This window comes from Eumetopias jubatus, unplaced genomic scaffold (assembly GCF_037043125.1).
Source record: "Eumetopias jubatus isolate StellerSeaLion01/CBP00866 unplaced genomic scaffold, mEumJub1_p1.0 scaffold_17, whole genome shotgun sequence".
In the NCBI taxonomy this organism is placed as follows: domain Eukaryota; kingdom Metazoa; phylum Chordata; class Mammalia; order Carnivora; family Otariidae; genus Eumetopias; species Eumetopias jubatus.
In genome coordinates this window covers 10,678,808-10,697,927 of record NW_028274823.1, presented here as the reverse complement: position 1 = coordinate 10,697,927, position 19,120 = coordinate 10,678,808, and the positions used below count along the sequence as shown (strand labels likewise).

The 19,120-nt window shown below is 46.4% G+C and overlaps 1 protein-coding gene across 2 annotated transcripts in view; it reads right to left on the bottom strand.

Annotated features, from left to right (window-relative positions):
- Positions 1-19,120, bottom strand: part of FGFR2 (fibroblast growth factor receptor 2) — a 95,324-nt gene that overhangs the window by 16,750 nt on the left and 59,454 nt on the right. For both annotated transcript variants that reach the window (XM_028121757.2, XM_088020088.1), the window contains 5 exons: positions 18,257-18,447; positions 16,957-17,104; positions 13,326-13,522; positions 4,415-4,566; positions 1,412-1,533 (listed from right to left, as the gene is read on the bottom strand). In XM_028121757.2, coding sequence (XP_027977558.2) covers positions 1,412-1,533; positions 4,415-4,566; positions 13,326-13,522; positions 16,957-17,104; positions 18,257-18,447 — 810 coding nt within the window. The remainder of the gene's footprint in view (positions 1-1,411; positions 1,534-4,414; positions 4,567-13,325; positions 13,523-16,956; positions 17,105-18,256; positions 18,448-19,120) is intronic.

Below are 19,120 nucleotides of genomic sequence, written 5' to 3'. Positions count from 1 at the left end.
AGATGCACAGAGAGCCCAGGGAGGGCTGTCCTTCTGCGGTGAGCCACTCACTGGCTATAAAAATCGCCAGGGCCCCCACAGGGCTCTGGGGCTGATGTCCTTCTCCATCCTGAAAGGGAAGGCCAGCCTGTGTATATCCAGAGAAATAAACGCCCAGACTTCCAATTCTGAGCTCCAAAAACCAAACAAAAGTTCTTGCCAAAAGAGGCTGGAAGTCTGGGCCTTCCCCACATTTGCCCTGGTCCATGGCCAGGGGCTGCTGAGGTGGCTGTTTTGGGGCACGCAGCCCCCTACACCTGCCGCACAGGGGGGCGAGGGCACACAGGCAGACCCCGGCCACGCAGGACAAAAGCCAGAGGGCCACCTCTGTTGGTGGGGCACAGGCCTCTCTCCCATCAAATCCCAAGGTGAGGAGCTCAAAACACCCAAGCTTTCCTTGGGAGCCATTCAGATCAACATCTTTAAAAAAAATTTTTTTTTTTTTTTTTGGACTAGTTCCACCCTGCTACCTCTCCACTTGGAGAGCGACAGGACGACCATCGCACAAAGCCCACGAAAGAAAAAGAAAAAGCCTAACTCCGGGAGCATCCACAGTGGTCAGGCACCGGCATCCAAGAACACACAGGCATCTCTGCCCGGACACATGGGGAAAACTCCATCCTTTCTCAGCTCCCTACAATAGGATTTATAACGAAACCATTCCCTTAGAACTCCTCTCCTAAAAGAATACTACGGAGGAGGAAGCTGGCGTTTGAAGTGCTATAAGCTCCTTGGACACTGGCATGAAGCAGGGCTGGGCAGTCATCCCACGAATGCCATGCGATGCTCACATCCCAGGGAAACTGTCCACATGTTCCAGAAGTTTCTGCCCAGCCACCAACCCCACCACTGATCCTGCTCCTTCCCTCTTAGCTTTCTAAGGGCTTCTCCCGGACTAGTGTCAATTCTGCTTTGTTCCTCTTACAAAAGAGAAGGTGTGTCTTCCTCTCCCCACGCCTCCTCCCTCCCTCCCAGAGGCCAACCCTCCTTTATTTGTTAAGTTAAGGCTTGCATCCCAAATTCAGCATACCAGGACTCATCTAAATGAACCAATTATAGGTGAGTTGATATTTCTAAGCACATACAAATATAGAGGGAAAAAAAAAAAATCGCGGTCATCAACAAGGAGCTGACAAAGAACAATCTGGGAGGCTACCCCTTTCTAACCAAACTGGCTTTTCTTTCTTGTAAGTGCACGCAGCTCAAGATAAATCATCTGTCCAGGATGCTGATTTATACTGAAAACTTCTCAACCCCTAGGTCAACTATGTGCTCTCTGACCCCCTGCCACGATAGAGTTCACATGCCACAAAAGGAACATTCTTGATAAGACTTCCCCCACACACACCCACCCGTCCCCCTCCCCACGCACCTTTCAACATCTTCACGGCCACAGTGACTGCTTCCTTGGGCTTCTCTTTGTCAATTCCCACCGCCTCAGCCATGACCACTTGCCCAAAGCAACCTTCCCCCAGAGGTTTGCCCAGCGTCAGCCTAAATGTGTAAATAGGGGATTAGAGCACAGCATCTGGTGAAGGGGAAATTCCAGAACTAAATATAAAAATCTTTCAGCGGCTTGCAAAAGCATGGAGCATTTATCATATGGAACTAATGAGACCGGGGGTACACACGCGCTTGAGTATTTTCTTAGTGACGTTGTAGAGAATGTCAATTACGGGCGGGACAGCTATTAAGTTTCACGTTTGTGTTCACGATTTATTTTCTTTGTGGAAGGTATCCTTGCTAGTGAGGTGGTCAGCTTTCCTAAGTGCTAACAATGAGGAGCTTTTGATCTCGGGCCAGTTGAATATTCGTAATTTAGAATGTCTCAAAGAAAAAATGTTAAAGCCGTTCTTATTTTTTGGTCTCTGTGAAGTGATGTCTTTAAAATCACTATTATTCAAATACCAGTGGATTTTACGGTCACATTCCTGGCCAAGTTACATGATATGAATCTTTAAATGCATTTCAAGGAATCTCTAATTTTTCCCTAAAGGACAAAGAAAATTCTAGAAATTGAGGGGAATCTTTTTTGGCCTAACGGTTTAGAAATCCTTAACTACCCAAAATTAATAATGAAGAAAACCCAGAGTGAACATGATAAACCGTATTTCTAAGCTCAGGAGCTCGGTGCACGTCCTACTAATAGCCACATGTTGTCTTTGGACATTCTAGAAGCCGAAAGAATGGAGAAATCTTTGGCATACTCATGAATGTGGTTTTTTTTTTCCACTTAAGCATAATGCAGCAAAGCATTTAGCAGCCCTGAGTAAATAAACTGTATTTATGGTAAGTACACAATGGTTTACAAAAGCTAAGCAAAGACTGAGGGCAGTGTATATGCTAGGCTGAGGTCATTCTGTTTCTCTCCTGAACTAAAATTAAATTTAATATCTTGGCAGAAAATAAACATTTGCATTGGGAAAATGGCTAATTTATGTCCTACTGCCCTGTTACTACAAGCATAACAATCCTTTCTTTGTGCCACGTCTGCCTCCAATCTAATAAACTGCTTCTAAATAGCCTTCATTCACTGGAAATCTGCCCCACCTACATCTGTGCTCAACTCCGTTCTGAAACGCTTAGCACTCACATTTGCTGCACTGAGGGTGCCCCCCGGGTGGGAGTGGACAGTTAGGCACATACAGACATCCACTGTTGACCGAAGCATCGCGGGGCCCGAACATGAGAGCTGTCATTTCATAACGTGCGATCACAGGAGCCCAAGTCAGTCCTAGACGCACAGGAATGTGTGCCAGAGCCCTCCTACTTGTACCCCCAAAGGCGGGAGCTAGGTGGCTTCGGGAGAAACTACCCCGTTCTCTTTCCACACTCTCCAGGTAAAGAAACCATTCTTTGTGTTTTTCTCTGATGCCTCCCAGTTGTTGTTCAATAAACAAGTCCTGAATGAATGAATGGTCTTTCCACTACGGTGCACAGCTACACTGGAAATGGCCTCCACTAACTCTCCTGACAGAGTGATACCTGCGCAATTCTTTGGTCCTAGCTTATGATGCACATTAGTATCTCCAGACTGGCTCTTGGGGAACAAATCTGGTGTAGAGCTGTGGGATCAAAATCATGGTGCCCTGTAAGCCACCTCTCTTTCCAAATAGAGCTCGTCAGACCCAGGCTCTAGAATAGCTTAGCTTAGTACCTCTACATTTGTGGATGAGTTTCTTCTATTGTAATTAAACACCTCTCTGACCTAATCTCAGGGAGATACTGCCAATGTCAAGACAAATAGGGAGTGGGAGCTACATAGAAGCAAGGCAAGAGCTCATTCCGCTTGCTGTGATGTAGATGGACAGTCCGTGATTTCCACCTTCCACTACTACCAAGGTTCAGGTTCAAGGGACTACAAGTGGTACCCTGGAAGGGAGCTGCTGGCCTTCAAGGACCATCACACTTTATTTCAGAAGGTGGGTCTGGGTGCTGGTTCTGCCCAGAAGACAGAGAGCTGGGAGCACAGGATCTGCCTCACACACTCTCTGCCTAGCACCACCATGTTGTTGGGGTCTGTGGTTCAGAACTCCCAGCTTACCACTCCATGAAGGGAAACACAAGACAGGGAAACTCATGAGCCGAGAACTGCACTCGGTCCTGCGAGGTCTATACCATGGTCATCATTTTATAAACATGAAGTTCAGAGAATCAAGGTTGCCCAGTCGCTGGCTAGCTGAGCCAGGATTCAAATCCCGCCCAAGACAGCCCAAATACATGGACCTGAAGCCAAATCAAGAGATTAAGAGCTCCCAGTAATGCCTTCAACAGAGCCCAAGTGGTCATGCTCTGACTGAACGAACACTTGATTGGAACGCCTCCACATGATCCAGTAAAGAAAATATTATGGACCACAGGAAATGTGATGTCAGCTACCATATTCAAACCTTTGCAGCCCCACAGGACATTAACAACCCTTAAAAAAGAGCAACACTGACTGAAGATTCTTCAGGCAATTTGTATTTTATACCTAATTTCTCCCAAAGAAATGAACTATAGAACAGTCATGTTCTAATAACCAGCAGTTGGAATGTCATATCTGTTTTATCAATGAGATTTAGCCCTACGTTTAGTCCGTGTGACTAGGTTTGAATTATCCAAAAAGTAAAAAAGTGCTAACAAGGTACTATCTTGGTTGGGGACCAGCCGTGCCTAGCAGCTTTTTTAAAAGAACCAGTAAAAGAGAGAGAGAGAGAGAGAGAGAGAAAACCCATTCTTTTCTTTCTCATGAGTTGGTTATATAGAAATAGCATCTCACTCGCTCCTGTTGCATGACCCTTGCAGCTAAGGATCAGAAAAAGAACATGTCAATCCAACATCCCCATTTATGCCTACGATTCCATTCGGGGATGCGTCCAATAGAAGCACTCACTTATCTCTCGGGAACTCCCACTTTGGATCTTCTGGCAATTCATATTCGGAGACCCCTGCCAACATGGGGGTGTCTGCCGTCGAGGAGAGGCGCGTGGTTATCCTTACCAGCGGGGTGTTGGAGTTCATGGAAGAACTGGATTCAGCGGAAACCTGGAGACAAAACGCAAAGATGCAGATGTAATCCTGGCCCTACCTGAGAAGCCTGGCAGCCGGCCAGAGCCCAGCCAGATGTTTAATTCTGAGAAAGGAAAAGAAGTGGGAGCGCTGGCCAAAGTCAAGAATTTAGGACCCAAACCGCTGGATCCCAGCACCTCTGCCCTCCCTTCTTTGCAGTACCAGATTTCACCCATATCCTAGGTCCCTAAGCCCAGGTGTGCAAACATTTTTAGATGCTCCCGGAGCAACGTATGCCAGCCTTCTGACCCAATTCCTCCGAACAAGCACCTGAGGACGGGGCCACCACCCCATGGGCTTCATGACTGCCTTTTTGCCTAGACCTGTCCCAGAGCCCCACGTGGTCAATCTCCCTGCAGACCAGCTCAGACCATGAATCAATTCTGTGCCTACGAAACTCCACGAAACCTTCTGAGAAAATCAGCTCTTCGATATTTTCGTCTGCCTTTTGGAATGAAAAGCTCAGTGTCTCAAGGAACTAACTCGAGGATTCGAGTGTGAAGGGTGTTCCAGTAGCTCTAAGTGCCCTGATGCCAGGTAACCTGAGGCCCAGGCACTGGGGCCATTCTCTGCTTCTCCCCAGTCCTTCTGGGAACTGGCGGATGCCCAGGCCATTCAATGAAAATCCACAGACTCTTGTCAACTTCGCTTTCAGAAGCTAGTGGATTGAACACATGGGACGAAAAGTCAAGGAGCCAAAAAACTACACCCTTGATTCATAATCACATGGGAAAGCTCCTCTTCCACCTGCGGCATGCAAGGGCTTCCCCGAGTTTTCTCATTCACCCTCACCCATTTTGGTCTGCGTCTGATAAAATGGTTACTTCTTAAATATAGCACCTTCCCTGTGCTGGTTTCTGTAAAGGAAAACACACGCAGAGCCCACTTGAAGGCCAAATTTGAGAATAACTACACAATCCTGGAAAACCATGGGCTGCTTGACCACCCCCTTACTCTAAACCATAAACGAGTCTTGGGAATCAAGAAAGTTGGAACATGAGGTTTAACATGGTCCAACAAAGCGGCCTGCCCTCCCACCCTGGTTCTGTCCCCTGCATGACTGCCCAGGTCAACTGTACTCCCCAGCTGTGCTGACCAACACCTTTTAAATTAAGGTGCCAAAGACGGAATGCAGACGAACAAACTCAGTTGGGATGACCATTCACAAAATGGAGCCTGAACCATTCCCTCCGTACTTCCCTGGGAATGTTATTTGGAAAACCTTTATTCTCTCCTTTGTAAGCCCAAATGGCCCTTAAGGCAGACAGAAACCCAAGACGATGCCCAAGAATGGACTGGGAGGCGGAGAAAATCATTTTAGGAATAGGAAGTTGGTTTCAGTATTAAAATCAAGTTGTATGTGATTTTTAACCCAGAATCTCTATTATCTTTTAAAACGTACAAGAGAACGGGCACCTGGGTGGCTCAGTCGGTTAAGCATTTGACTCTTGATTTCAGCTCAGGTACCGATCTCAGGGCCATGGGATCGAGCCCCACACTGGGTTCCCCACTCAGCACAGTCTGCTTGCGGATTCTCCCTCTCCCCCCCAGCCCACTCCCGCTCGCTCTCTCTCTCTCTCTCTAAATACATAAATCTTTAAAAAATAAAAGTAAAACGTACAAAAGAACATTTCTGAGCCTTCTGAGCAATCCTTTGACAGGAAGACTCACTCCTAAATTTTACTATGCGGATAGTATGAGCAGTGCTATCGTGAACACCATAAATAATTTTTTCTTTAAAAGGGAGCTGAAGAATCAATAATTTTGGAGCTGAGAGAACTTCGTGAATAGACTGGGCTCCCAGAGGCTGAGGCCTCACATCCAAGTGCCCGCATGATCGAATGGCAGAAGCAAGGAGGAAAGCCCAAAAGGTAACTGTGTGGACTCCCATGGAACACACCCGTGCTCCCTACTAATGCCAGGGACTAGGCAGGGACCCCACCCTGGCCAAACAGATAACTTGGAACACCCCTCCAGTGTGTGGGGCCCAACACACTGCACTACACTGACTCAAGGCCATGTGCTATGGATACAAAAGGAGGCTGGTGTTTTCAGAGACAAAAAGGTCTTCCGGAAAGTTCTCCCCCACGAAGAGGCAAAAATCACCATTCACTGCAATGGGAACTTGTACTTGAGGATCACAGGCAACAAGTACCGACCACACTAGTAAAAGTCAGCCTCTTGCTGAGATGATACAGGCCCCAAATGGCCGCGGTCTAGCAGATTCTGCCGCCATGACTCTCTGCAAGGTCAGCCAGGTAGCCTGTCACTACCAGCCCCGCAGGATTTCCAGAATTCCACCATCAGTGCCTGGTGTGCTGCCATTGGTAGAGAGGAGTAGAAACCCAACGGGGAAGTAACAGGGGGGCATGGCTCTGAGTGAAGAGGCAGGTCCTCAAAAATCTCTGCTCTTAGTGGCAAGACTTAAGAGTATGATGGAAGAAAGCAGCCTTCCCATGTGGGGTGTGAGAACACAGCACTGTTTTTAAGCTTTCAGGAAGGATACAGAAGAGATTTAAGAGTGGCCACCTTCAAAGAGTGAGACTCAAACAGTGGCGGAATGGGGCAGAATTTGTCTTGCCTCAGAACTTTCCAAGCCATTTGAATTTTATTACCATGCCTATGTCGTTCTCTTACGTTTTAGAAAAAGCACCTTCTTTAACAATAAAAATATGTTTGAAACACGGTGACTTGACTTCTAAAATGAGTTAGAAATGACAAGAACCCTGCCCTTCTCCTTCCCCTGTGCTACCGTGCTGGGTTCTACGGCATCTCTGCACCCTCCCATGTGGGCACCCCACTGACCGGCCCTGGCCAAGCAGTCAACCCTAGCTGGTACCCTTCCCCTGCTAACTGTTCACGACACAGGGCCCGGTCAGTTCCCACCCCACAGAGGTACCACGAGGGTAAAATGAGGTCACACCCATAAGGCAGTTAGTGCTGAGCCTGGCACTTGCTAAGAGCTCAGTTAATATTTGCTACCAACACCACAACAGCTTTTCCTAGCACCTTTTCAGAATCCTGCACTGCCCGGATCCAAGAGAGCTTATGACCAGCACCTTCCTCTGGGGATCCCAGAAGATCTGGAGCCTGCGGTTGTTTTGTGTGGGAGATGCTAGCTTACTGTGTGCTCCGCAAAGAACAAAACCCCACTGGCATTAAGGGCTGAGACTGTCTTACTGGTTTGGACGATGAGACCCTCTGCTCACAGCCAGGATGGGCTGCGGCTCCAGCAAGTGAAAGAGCAAACCCAAGAAATAAAGGATCGCAGAGTCAGGGGTCAGTCCCAGGGCAGGAGGAAAGCTGGAACATAAGAACGTCCTCATGACAAATATGGCTCAGAGGTTGCCTAAGAACAGAAAAACCTAACGTTCAGTCAGACGTTAACTGCTCGGCGGCTAACCTATGACCCGAGAGCGATCTTTGCCCACAAACCCATGGCGAAAGTTCACATACATACACATCCTCCTCCAAACAACCTCGACAAGGTTTTCATGTGAAAGCTTTTAAAACGGAAACCCTTGACAAACTTGGTTGTTATCATTACTATTAAAAACCTGAAAATCGTCGTTTACGAAAAGGATTACTTTATGAAAGTTCTGTCCAGATTAAGCGTGGAGGTTTAGATTCAATGTATAAATCTGGAAAATACTTTTGTAAAAAGCAGAAAGGGGGAAAAGAGGTAAGAAAATGCCAGAAGTATGAGAGACTAGAATTTGGTCACTCTGTCCATGGAGGTGTTATCTTAATTTTACCTCCATGCTTTTTTATTGAGCTTTTAAAATCCCCTCTGCGACTGTAACTATGGCTGGCTTTCTCTTCACGCCATTTCTGCTGTGAGCCAACGTGTTTCCGGGGCTTGGCGATTCCTCCATGAAATGTTGCATCTTGCTGGACCTTCTTTCCTTCAGAACATGCCCCTCAAGTAATTCCCACTGCCCATCTGTGAATCCCTTGACTAACACAGCGCTATTGAATTATCACTGGGTTTGGGTTTTTTTGCACAAAATCATGATCTTCCCTTACCAGATAGCCTATCTAATTTAAAAATATTCCATGGGTGGCGATCATTAAGTCACTGACAAACGATAAATGGGAACACCCTAAAATAAACTGCCTTCCCGCTCCTCAATCCCCACAGGAACGCTTCTAGCGTGTATTTTCAGTCTCTACTCAACTCCCCACTTTCCGGAATCTCTTTAACACGTGCCATAAATCAAGCTTTTAATGAAATGTGCCTTTTGTATCTTTCTACAGTCTATAGGGGAGATTAAGCAAGGAAGTGGTTTTTTTTTTTTTTTCTTTTCTTTTTAAAGGGCCACCAAGAAATAGTGTTACCTCTGCATACTAGAGTAGACTAGATTAGAACCAAGGCAGGGGATCCCACAGAGAAGAAGGCAGGCAGAAGCAAGGAGGGGAGGGGTAATGAATGTGCACGCTAATTCCTGACTCTCAAGCTGTGGATCCACGTTCCCAAGCCAGAAGAGAAGGCCCCAAGTTAACATACTTTTTGCTCTAAGCCCCGCCCACCATTCCCTGATGTCCAAACAAAATGCTTTCACCACCTCGAACCAGGTGGCTGGGATAAAGGTTCAAGGGGTTTCGGGGGTTGGATTCAAAATTTAACTCATCAGACGAGGTGGTTTATCACTCTTCTCCTTTGCCAGGTCTCTGCCTCCCCCATGCTGCTCCCTGGACTCTGTGAATCAACCCATCAGAGCAATGGCTCATGGGTCCTGGACGGGCTGGTTCTTCCTAGAAGATCCCAGTAGCCAAAATCCAAATCAGATCGCACACTGCCCTGTCTTTGGAAGGCTGAGAGGAGAGAACAGCCAATGCGGGCACCCACATGGAAGGGCAGAATCCAGTTGGCCATGCACGGCCACTCTCATTACCCACGTGTGTTCTGGAACCAGGGAGGTCTCACTAGACCACCTGAGGAACCAAAACATGGAGACTATTTCAAGATCATGGTATTTTGCTGCTAGACAGTGAATGAGCTTCTAGGAGTGGAACCCTCCTTCACAGGGTTCATTGTGTTTAATAACCATTAATGCACAGCCCCTACCCAGGAGATGGGTTTATCTGTTTATGGCAAAAGGGAAATCTCCATCCTGCCCTATGGAGACTTTTGGCTCCAGAGAAGGAAGTCGATGTACTCACTGAAAAACTGATCCACCAAAGCCAGCAATAGCACATGCCTCCTGAACAAACCTCCTCAATTTCCCCTGTACCCCTCTCCCCACCAATGCCCCTGATGTGTGCGGCACAGGGAAAGTGAAACCCTCTCTTGAACTCATGGATGTGCAAAGGCTGCCTCCCAATGACTATGGCTATCCACTGGCAGCCCCAGAGACCTACACAAGAGCTGACAAGCTCACGAGGACACCCTCTCTGGGCCGGTCATGACCCCTTGATCATGCTGATTCCAAAGGAGCAGGCGCGCCAGGGGCTGGCATGGTATCCGAGCCCCAGCACTGAAAGCAGGATGAACCCCTGTCAAGGGACACAGGGAGACGCTGTGTGCGACCTGCCTCCCCCAACCAAAAAGTTCTCTTGTCTTTCCTCAAGCACCAAAATGCATAAAGAGCCTCAAAAAACTCCTGCTTACTGGGGCATGAACACAAGGAATTTCTTCTTAGCTACCCGAGAAGAGTATTTTTGACTCAAAAAAATAACAAACTGAAATGTCTGTCTCATAACGGTTAAGTCCAGGACAAATTAGTAAATGTCAAGAAGGAAAAACTCACAGTAGGATTAAAAAAAAAGGGAGAAAGAAAAAAAGAAAGAAAGAAAAGAAGGAAAAGAAAAAACACAACTCTTCTTGTTCTAAACAGAGAACAATGATGGATTGAGTTGAGTGAGATGTTGTGTGTATGTGTGTTGGGGGAGGGGCGAGGGTCAGGGCCAAGAAGATAACACTCGAACTCCATCATGAAGACGCTCAGTGTTACCTGTGTGGTATAGAGGAGGTTGGGCAAATACAGCATGAAAAGTGGCCTTGCAAATAACTAGGAAGGACACATCCTCAAGACATCTGATTACAGGCTCACCTGTCGCCAGGTAAAGGCATGCTTGGCATCCCTGTGGTATTTTCTCTGTCATCAACATATCTGCTGGCCTTTATGGGGCTTTTCATTCCAGCTACAGCCCAATAACCCTCTTTTATCCAGATACCTGATAGGCATCTCCTTCCCCACCAAAGGGGCCATGCTAACTGTCAGAGTGCTCTTTGTAAAGAATCATACATCCATTTTAACATATAAGAGGAGGTGAGGTGTGTCAACATTCCCCCCAATAAATTAATCTCCCAGAGATCTGTTTTTTTTCCAGGGCATTGCTATTTGCCCACCTTCCTCTGCTTCTCTTATTCTACTTGACCCTACTAAAACCCAAGACAACTACATCCCAAACGATGACTGCCAAATAACCTTGGAACCACTGGTGAAGGTGACAGGTCTTATCTTGCATGGAACCTGGGTTAGACCAAGCACTCGGGAAATTATGATAAGAAAAGAAAGAAAGAAAGAAAGAAAGAGAGAGAGAGAGAGAGAGAGAGAGAGAGAAAGAGAGAAAGAGAGAAAGAAAGAGAGAAAGAAAGAGACGAAAGAAAGAAAGAAAGAAAGAGAAAGAGAAAGAGAAAGAGAAAGAGAGAAAGAAAGAAACAAAGAAAGAAAGAAAAAGAAAGAAAGAAAGAAAGAAAGAGAGAGAGAGAAAGAAAAAGAAAGGAAGGAGAAAAAAGGAGAAAAACCTAATGTTCCCCTTTGTTATACAGGGGAGAGTATAACAAGAATGACCAACAGAGGTGGAGACAAAGAAGAAAGGCCAGTCAGTCAAAGAGAAATGATAATAAGATGACTAGGGTTGAGTCAAGGAGATTTTTAAGGGCAGCTATGTCTTTTATATTTAAGTTTAAAAAAAAGAGCATTGTAATAGTGGCGGAAAAAAAGATGATGACGTCATTATGGGCCAATGGTCTAGCTACACCAAATTGCAAGTTTCCTCCAGAAGGTAGCATTTTCCCCTATTAGAAAAAAAAAATTAATAATAGAGATGGGAACACCACTCCCTTTTCCAACTCCCTGAGGTCAGGTTCTCAAGATGGTGGCTGAAGAATGGCCCAGAGGTAAGTGGAAAGAAGGAGGGAGGGGGAAGGGTGGCCACAGCCCCTGAAGGTCACTGAAGGCACCATCCAGCCATGTGAAGAGTCACCTTCAGACTGGACTCTCCCAGAGTCAGGCAAGTGGCCCCATCATTGCTTCTCTAGAAGGCCCCAAGAATGATAGTGGTGTCATTTCAATAACAATAGCATTCTTGGTGGCAAAAGTCACCCCAATGGGCACCTTTATCTCCCTTGCTCTTAACATAATTTGGGCAATCACCTGCACTTGACAACACACTCCAAATGCTATCCTCAGTCTCTAAGAAGAATAAAGAGCTGCCTGATACGTGGCTTCAAAGGAGTCAACAAGGACCCATTCAGCCTGGAGCTTGGAGCTGGGTCGAGAACAGCAAGAGCCATGCCAAAACTGTGGCTGGCCGACTGGTTCCTAATCCGTGCTAACGCCAGATCCAGAAAATGTCATCGCCACCTGAAGTCCCAGGAGGGGCAGGGCTGGGATTAACCCAGAGTTTCTCGGAGTACATTTCAGAATCACCCAAGGACCCACTTAAAATGCAGGTTCTGGGCCCCATTTCAAGATCTACTGGATGAGAATCTCCGGGGCTAAGACTAAGGATTCTGTAATTTTGACAAACGCCCTGTAAATTCTACTAAAGCACATACTGCAATAGAGCCGGTGAGTTAGCCACTTTACTTGGTTGTCTCAAAAGAAATTCCTCGATCGGAACAAAGTTCCCAATACTTATTTGTAAACACTTCCCATTCATACCTGCCTTCCCCTTCCATCTTCACGAACACAGAAGAAAGAGTCAGGGCATACCCTGTCCCACTCGGCTTTGCAGCTTTGGGTTAAGACAAAGGTGTAGAGGCTCTATCTTGCCCTCTCCGCAAAGCAAAATGACACCAATCAGGAGGCACATACAAGCAAAAAGGAACCACCAAAGGCCAGTCACGGGGTTAAGAACAATCTGTTGCTCATTCAATATAAAAATCTTTCTACCACCAAATCCACAGCCACACTTGCGAACGATTAACAGTAACATCATATATGCATACGTTTCTATTTTAAGAATCAGAGAGGTCGAGCCAAAACCCAGTTAAGGAAGACATCATAGTCTGGTCTAAATCAAGCAGTAGTTCACTTTCATCTCCAGGGCATAAGTTTCTGACCTTGATTTAAAATATAAGTCAAAGAGAACTAGAGTCCCGCCCTTTCCAACTAGTGGCATAAGCCTGTCTCAAAAACAGTATTAGATCACAGGGGACAAAAGTGGCCTATGATTCAACAAGACCACTACACTTGAGCCTCAAACACACAAGGGCATTGCTGCCCCGTGTTATTTCCAGTCCTACCGATTAGCTACCAGAGTCTCACACCGTCATGCTTTCTTGTCCTTGGAACTTGACTCAGCTGACCCCACTGATGCACCAGGGCTTGACTCTCCGAGCCCCCAACACTAACTAGAGAGCCACTGAGAGGCATGTCGGGACCGCTCGCACAGCGAAGCTCACAGAAGTAGAGGATATCGTAGCCGAGAAACAGACCCAAGGGCTGGCTGGGGCGTGGGGGGAGGAGTAAATTTCTTCAAACTCTTTATCTACTTTCTGTTACCTGTCTCCGCAAGGGGATGCGCTTGGTCAGCTTGTGCACAGCTGGCTGGCTGCTGAAGTCTGGCTTCTTGGTCGTGGTCTTCATTCGGCACAGGATGACCGTCACCACCATACAGGCAATGAGGAAGACCCCTATGCAGTAAATGGCTATCTCCAGGTAGTCTGGGGAAGCCGTAATCTCCTTTTCTCTTACAGGAGCTAGAGTGTAGACCACAGGGGAGGAACAGATAAGCAGGCCACAGAGTTAGGACATGGGGTTGCTGCATCCCGGCAGAGCTAAACGAATCACAAGGGGATGACCATTCCCAAGGACAGGCTTCCCAATGACTCAATGCTGCAGAATGGCATGGGCTATGGGCCTGCCATGCACCTCTCCCAAATGAAGGTGAGTAACCAAGGGCTCCCCACTCGACCACCGGGGCCCAAGCAGCCACTAGCTCTAGCCTCAATGGGCCTCTGCAATCCAGTGATCGTGATGGATTGGCTGCCTCCAAGGCACAAAGGGCAGGCTACAGGGCCACATTCTGGCAGACATTTGGGCAGAATAGGACAGTTATCCATCCACAACTGCAGGAAAAAAAAAAAAAAAAAAAGGACTGTCTTCCATGGTGGTCTCTGACGCAAACCAAATCAAAAATTCGTAAATATAAACAATGCACACTTATGCATGTGAAGAGATGGTACCTCACTCTTATTTGGGTGAGCTCTTCCAAAGGAACATGTGACAGGGCGATTTACCCCAGATGAACACACTTCCATATGAAATGAAATAAATACTCATCTAGTAGGCTGGTCCAGAAAGGTTTCAAATTTCTTAATACAGTCCAGCATATTATTCAACCAAATAAACAAATTAACTGAATTTAAGGACCAAATTGCCTTTAATATACAATCATTATGTCTGTACCATGGAACGCTTCTAATATCCCTTAATCAATTACCATTTAAGATTTGTGTTCTCTGGTCATACTGAGGTCACTACAACTTTTCTCTCAAAGAAAAAATAGAAACGGTATTGACGTGAGTTTCCACATAATTACTTAAGGTAGCACGTTCTTAGATCAACTTCCAGTAATAGCTGCTCCCTCCTCAGTCCTCAATGGTCATGGAGCTACAAGCAGTGTATTTCCAAACAGTATTTTTCTCGCACTGCATTCTTAGTTAATGTGCTAGTACTGTCAGGCAAATTGGTTAAGAAGTGCCAATTAGGCACCTGCAGAATGCAGTACTACAAGTAAAAAGCAAGCTCAACATAAGAGGCATCTCATTGTTTCGAAGCAAATATCCACAGAGCAGACTCACAACAAAAGGGAAAAATGGATGCAATGGTATTATTTAAAGCTCATACATTTTAATCAGAAAAAATACTTGCAAGATAGTCAAAACTCCCAGCAGCACAGCACAAAATGAAATGATCAATTTCTTTTTACTAGGTATGAAAATAAGCATGCAGGTAGGCACCATACTCTAAAAATAAGGAATTAATAACTGGAGTGGAACATCATGAGCTAGCAAACCAGTCTATGCAGCTTCACAAAGGAAATGACAAAGAGACAGACACATCAGAGTAGATCGTGATTATCAGGAGAAGTTTGACAAGGACAGAGATGTCGGTTAAAGATTCAGACAGAGGCAGTATGTAGGCAACAGGGCTTCGCTGATGTTGATTTCTCCACAGGGAGGAAATAACATCAAGCCCAAGTTGGCGAGAACATGCTTTGCAGGAAAGGCAAACTGAGGGTCCATTTTATTGCAACATGCAGCAAGCCACCGATTCCCGAGGTAGGTAACACACTGCTTCTGTACGTCCTATGTGCCGAGGTGCTTCTCCCCAGGCACCCCAACATACATCCACCTATTTGCATATCATTAAAAAAGAGAGAGTGGAACAACGTAATAAAAGTACATATGGGGTTTTAGTGAAATGGAATCCGAGATGACAAAAAATTACTTTGAATTTTACAAAGTAATTTCCCCTTCTTTTCCTTAAAAGAAATGTGGATGGGTGAATTTATACAATGATTCAATGACTCACTGAAAATATAAGATCCCTTTGGGTTTTAAAGGATGAAATTTCACTTGATCATAAATGGGAGTGGGGGATCTCATTGTAAGTGAATTTCCAAAGGCAACTTTCTTATCCCCGGGGGATAATTTTCAGCATTTTTGAGAATCTTTATGCCAGGATAAAAGGGGCCATTTCTGAGAACAGAAGCTGTGTTAATTTTATAGCAATCAACCCAGAAAAGGGAAAAAACCATGGCGAGAAAGAGCAGTATATACCTGGCAGAACGGTCAACCATGCAGAGTGAAAGGATATCCCAATAGAATTACCCGCCAAGCACGTATATTCCCCAGCATCCTCAAAAGTTACATTCCGAATATAGAGAACCTCAATCTCTTTGTCCGTGGTATTAACACCGGCGGCCTAGAAAACAGGGAAGCAAGAGAAAAGGCTAGACAACACAGGGATGATCGTGGAGGGGGCCGTGGAACCATGAGGCATTGCACCAGGGGCTCCGGCAGGTGCTGGCCACCAGAAGATTCCGATCGCAGCCCGTCCACAAAGCCCACAACCGAGAGACACTGAGCAGCTCGCCTCCACAGGCCCGTCACCACACCGGCTTCACCACCTAGACATGCATGCAATCGGACGCATGGAAAAATCAACCCACAGAGATCCGTTTTCTCTTGGCCTTTGTGTTGCTTTGGATTTAGGGATGGTTTTCCGAAAATGTAAGCACCCAAAAGTCCCAGCTGGGTTCTGGTCCTGTTGGCTGCAGACTCCCACCTTGAGAAAAGGATGATGCTGTCTAAATTATTGTGCTATAAAAAAGCAAAACCCTGGAGACACGCCCAAGTGGACACCTGGCACATCCTTCCAGCCTGGTGGGGACCAACCAGGATGGAATATTGTGTCGGTTACCAGACTCTGATATTCACAGGGAACCATTCTGACTCACACTGCATGAAAGTACAATCTTGGTAGCAAAGAAACTGGGTCTTTTTTTTTTCCTTCGATATAAACATTTGAGTGTGAGTCGTGACAAAGAATGTCAACCGCTGCCTTCAACAGTGTCCACATCCACAAGATGGATTATGCTCCAACTTAGGAGCAAGGTCAAGGACAGTATCTCCTAAGCACCCATTATGTAACCAAGGAAATGATATTCTGTTGGAAAAATTATCGCACGCCAATATTTCTCTATCAATCTGGGGCAGAAGAAGGCATGAATTCTGCTGATGTGTAAATGTCCCAAATTCAACAGGCATGCCTGTGTGTGTTGAAACTGCCGCTGGTGTGCAGAAATGACAGGGAATGTGCAGCCTAAACAAGATAAACCAGAAGGAACGACTTAAAAACTGGGTGGGGGGGTGGTTTGCAGGGGGTGGCAGGTAATCTTTAGAGGAAACGAGAGCAAGCACTTTGAACATTGTGGGCATTTTTCCATGGCTGCTGGTATCCTACCAGCTGCATCACCGAAGAAAGATTATGACGAATATACCAAGGCCACAGAGTCATCCTAGAAGCTGCCTGCAGTCTCCCAAAGCACCAAATCTTTTCAGCTTCTAATTCCAGCCTTCTTTTAAAAAAAACAAAAACAAAAAACAAAAACACAAAACATTGTTACCTTGCTGTTTTGGCAGGACAGTGAGCCAGGCAGACTGGTTGGCCTGCCCTATATAATTGGAGACCTTACATATATACTCCCCAGCATCCGCCTCAGTCACATTGAACAGAGCCAGCACTTCTGCATTGGAACTATTTATCCCCGAGTGCTGGAACAGACACAGGAGAACAATATAACGGCCAACCAGGAAGGACTTTGCACTGTCTTAGGGACCCACCACCAACACATCACCAAAAACAAAAACAAAAACAAAACAAAAAAACAAATCTCCATTAGGTCTAAGGAGCTGCCTTACAGGGTTGTGGGCTTAGACAGAACAAAATAAGCTAACTGGTGAGCCACGGAAGTGACCCAGGGGAGACGGATAGAAGGTGTGATCAACACCGAGCAGAACGCACCCGCAGTTCCCCAGGCTGGTCGTCTTTTTCCAGCTCTTTTGACCACTGGGATTCTCAGCTGGGGAGAACACCTCATCGGCTGAGAGTTCTTAGTGGAGCTACCTATGGTTCTATGGGAAGACTGTTCTTTTTAAGGACGTTCTCCGTGAGCACCTACATGAGAGAGACGTGGTAGGCCGTGGCTAGGGAGAGGCTGTACAGACTTAGTTACCACTTGCTATCACCGTCCTGAAGAGCAAGACAGATCTAAAAATTAAAGAGGCCGATGCTATCACCAAGTCCCCTCTTGGAAGGAACCAAACACGAAATACAAGGAGAAAGGAAGTCTCCTTGTTCAACCTTTCACTGGTGCAGAAGCATTTTCTGAAGTTTGTTGTCTAAACCACATGCGAATGAATTTCAAAGGCCAAAGCCTTCTTTTAAAAGTAAAATGTAAATTGCCTCTGACAGATGGCTACTCCAATTTGATCCTAACGTCGTATTAAGAGAAGTCGACATCGGCGTTAACCGTAAACACTGGTACCACGCGAGTTCACAAAGCTCTTTCAGTGCACGCCATCGCATGGATTCTGCACAACCGCCCCGTAGGGGAGACGGCATCATGATCCCCACTTTTACGGTTGTGCAGCTAAGCCTCAATATCTCATATGAGATCTCAGGGCCAATAAGTAGCCGAATTATTCTGACCCCCACTTGAATAGCCCTTCCCTCCCCTCTCCCCCTCCCCCCCATCCCCTTCTGCAATTTTACTAGCAAGCCTAATAATCTGCTAATTCCCTACCACACTCTCTTCTGGCCGGTCAAGTGAGACCAACAGATCCAACGGGAAATCAAAGAACCTGTCCCCACGTCCACGACGGAGACCCCAGGTGTGGGTCCCTTCAGATTCAGAAAGTCCTCACCTTCAGCACCTTGAGGTAAGGCAGCCCGTCAGGCCCGTATTTGCTGCCATTCTTTTCCACATGTTTGATCCACTGAATGTGGGGCTGGGCGTCGCTGTAAACTTTGCAGACAAACTCCACGTCGCCTCCGACCACAGTGGAGGCGTTCGCTGGCAGTCCAGCTTGGAGGATGGGCCGGTGTGGCGATCGCTCTGAGGGAGAGAGGGAGCAGAGGGGAGAGCCGAATAAATAAGTTGTGTTGTCCAGAAGGCTGCTCATGAACACAAGCCAAAAAGGCCTCAAGTCTGCTGGCTGACTCCTTTGAAATAACACTGCGGCCCAATGCATAACAAAACCGACTTCAAAGGAGACTGTTGGAGCGCAACCCTTGTAAAAAGAATACTTATTTAGAAAACAGAGAGAAGAAACTTCTGATATCTCAAGTTATCGGTTGTCCGTGGCCACCTACCGAACAAGGGGTAAGATTTTATGTTGACAATCGAAAGGACAAACGGCAGGGGACGGGGGCCTCTTCACTTGTCCCACTTGGGATAATATCAGAGACTCACTCTGACCATAAGCTTAACACCACAGGCAAGGGACAGGCCTAAGGTCACCCGGAACACCAAAATGGCTCCCATACACAGTGTCTCCCGAAAATTCTCTAAGGTGCTCTGAGGAAACCTCCATTTCTCATTTTGGAAAGAAAAACCGAAAGCAGGAGCTCAGAGTGAAGAACAGACTGAATGAATAACTGGGTTCATCCCTTTACTCTGGACTTCACTCCTTTTATTCAACATCCATCCATTGATTACCTCGATATATATTAAGTGTTACCGTCTGCCAAACGCTAGATGCACCAGCAGACATTCCTTCTTCAGATGT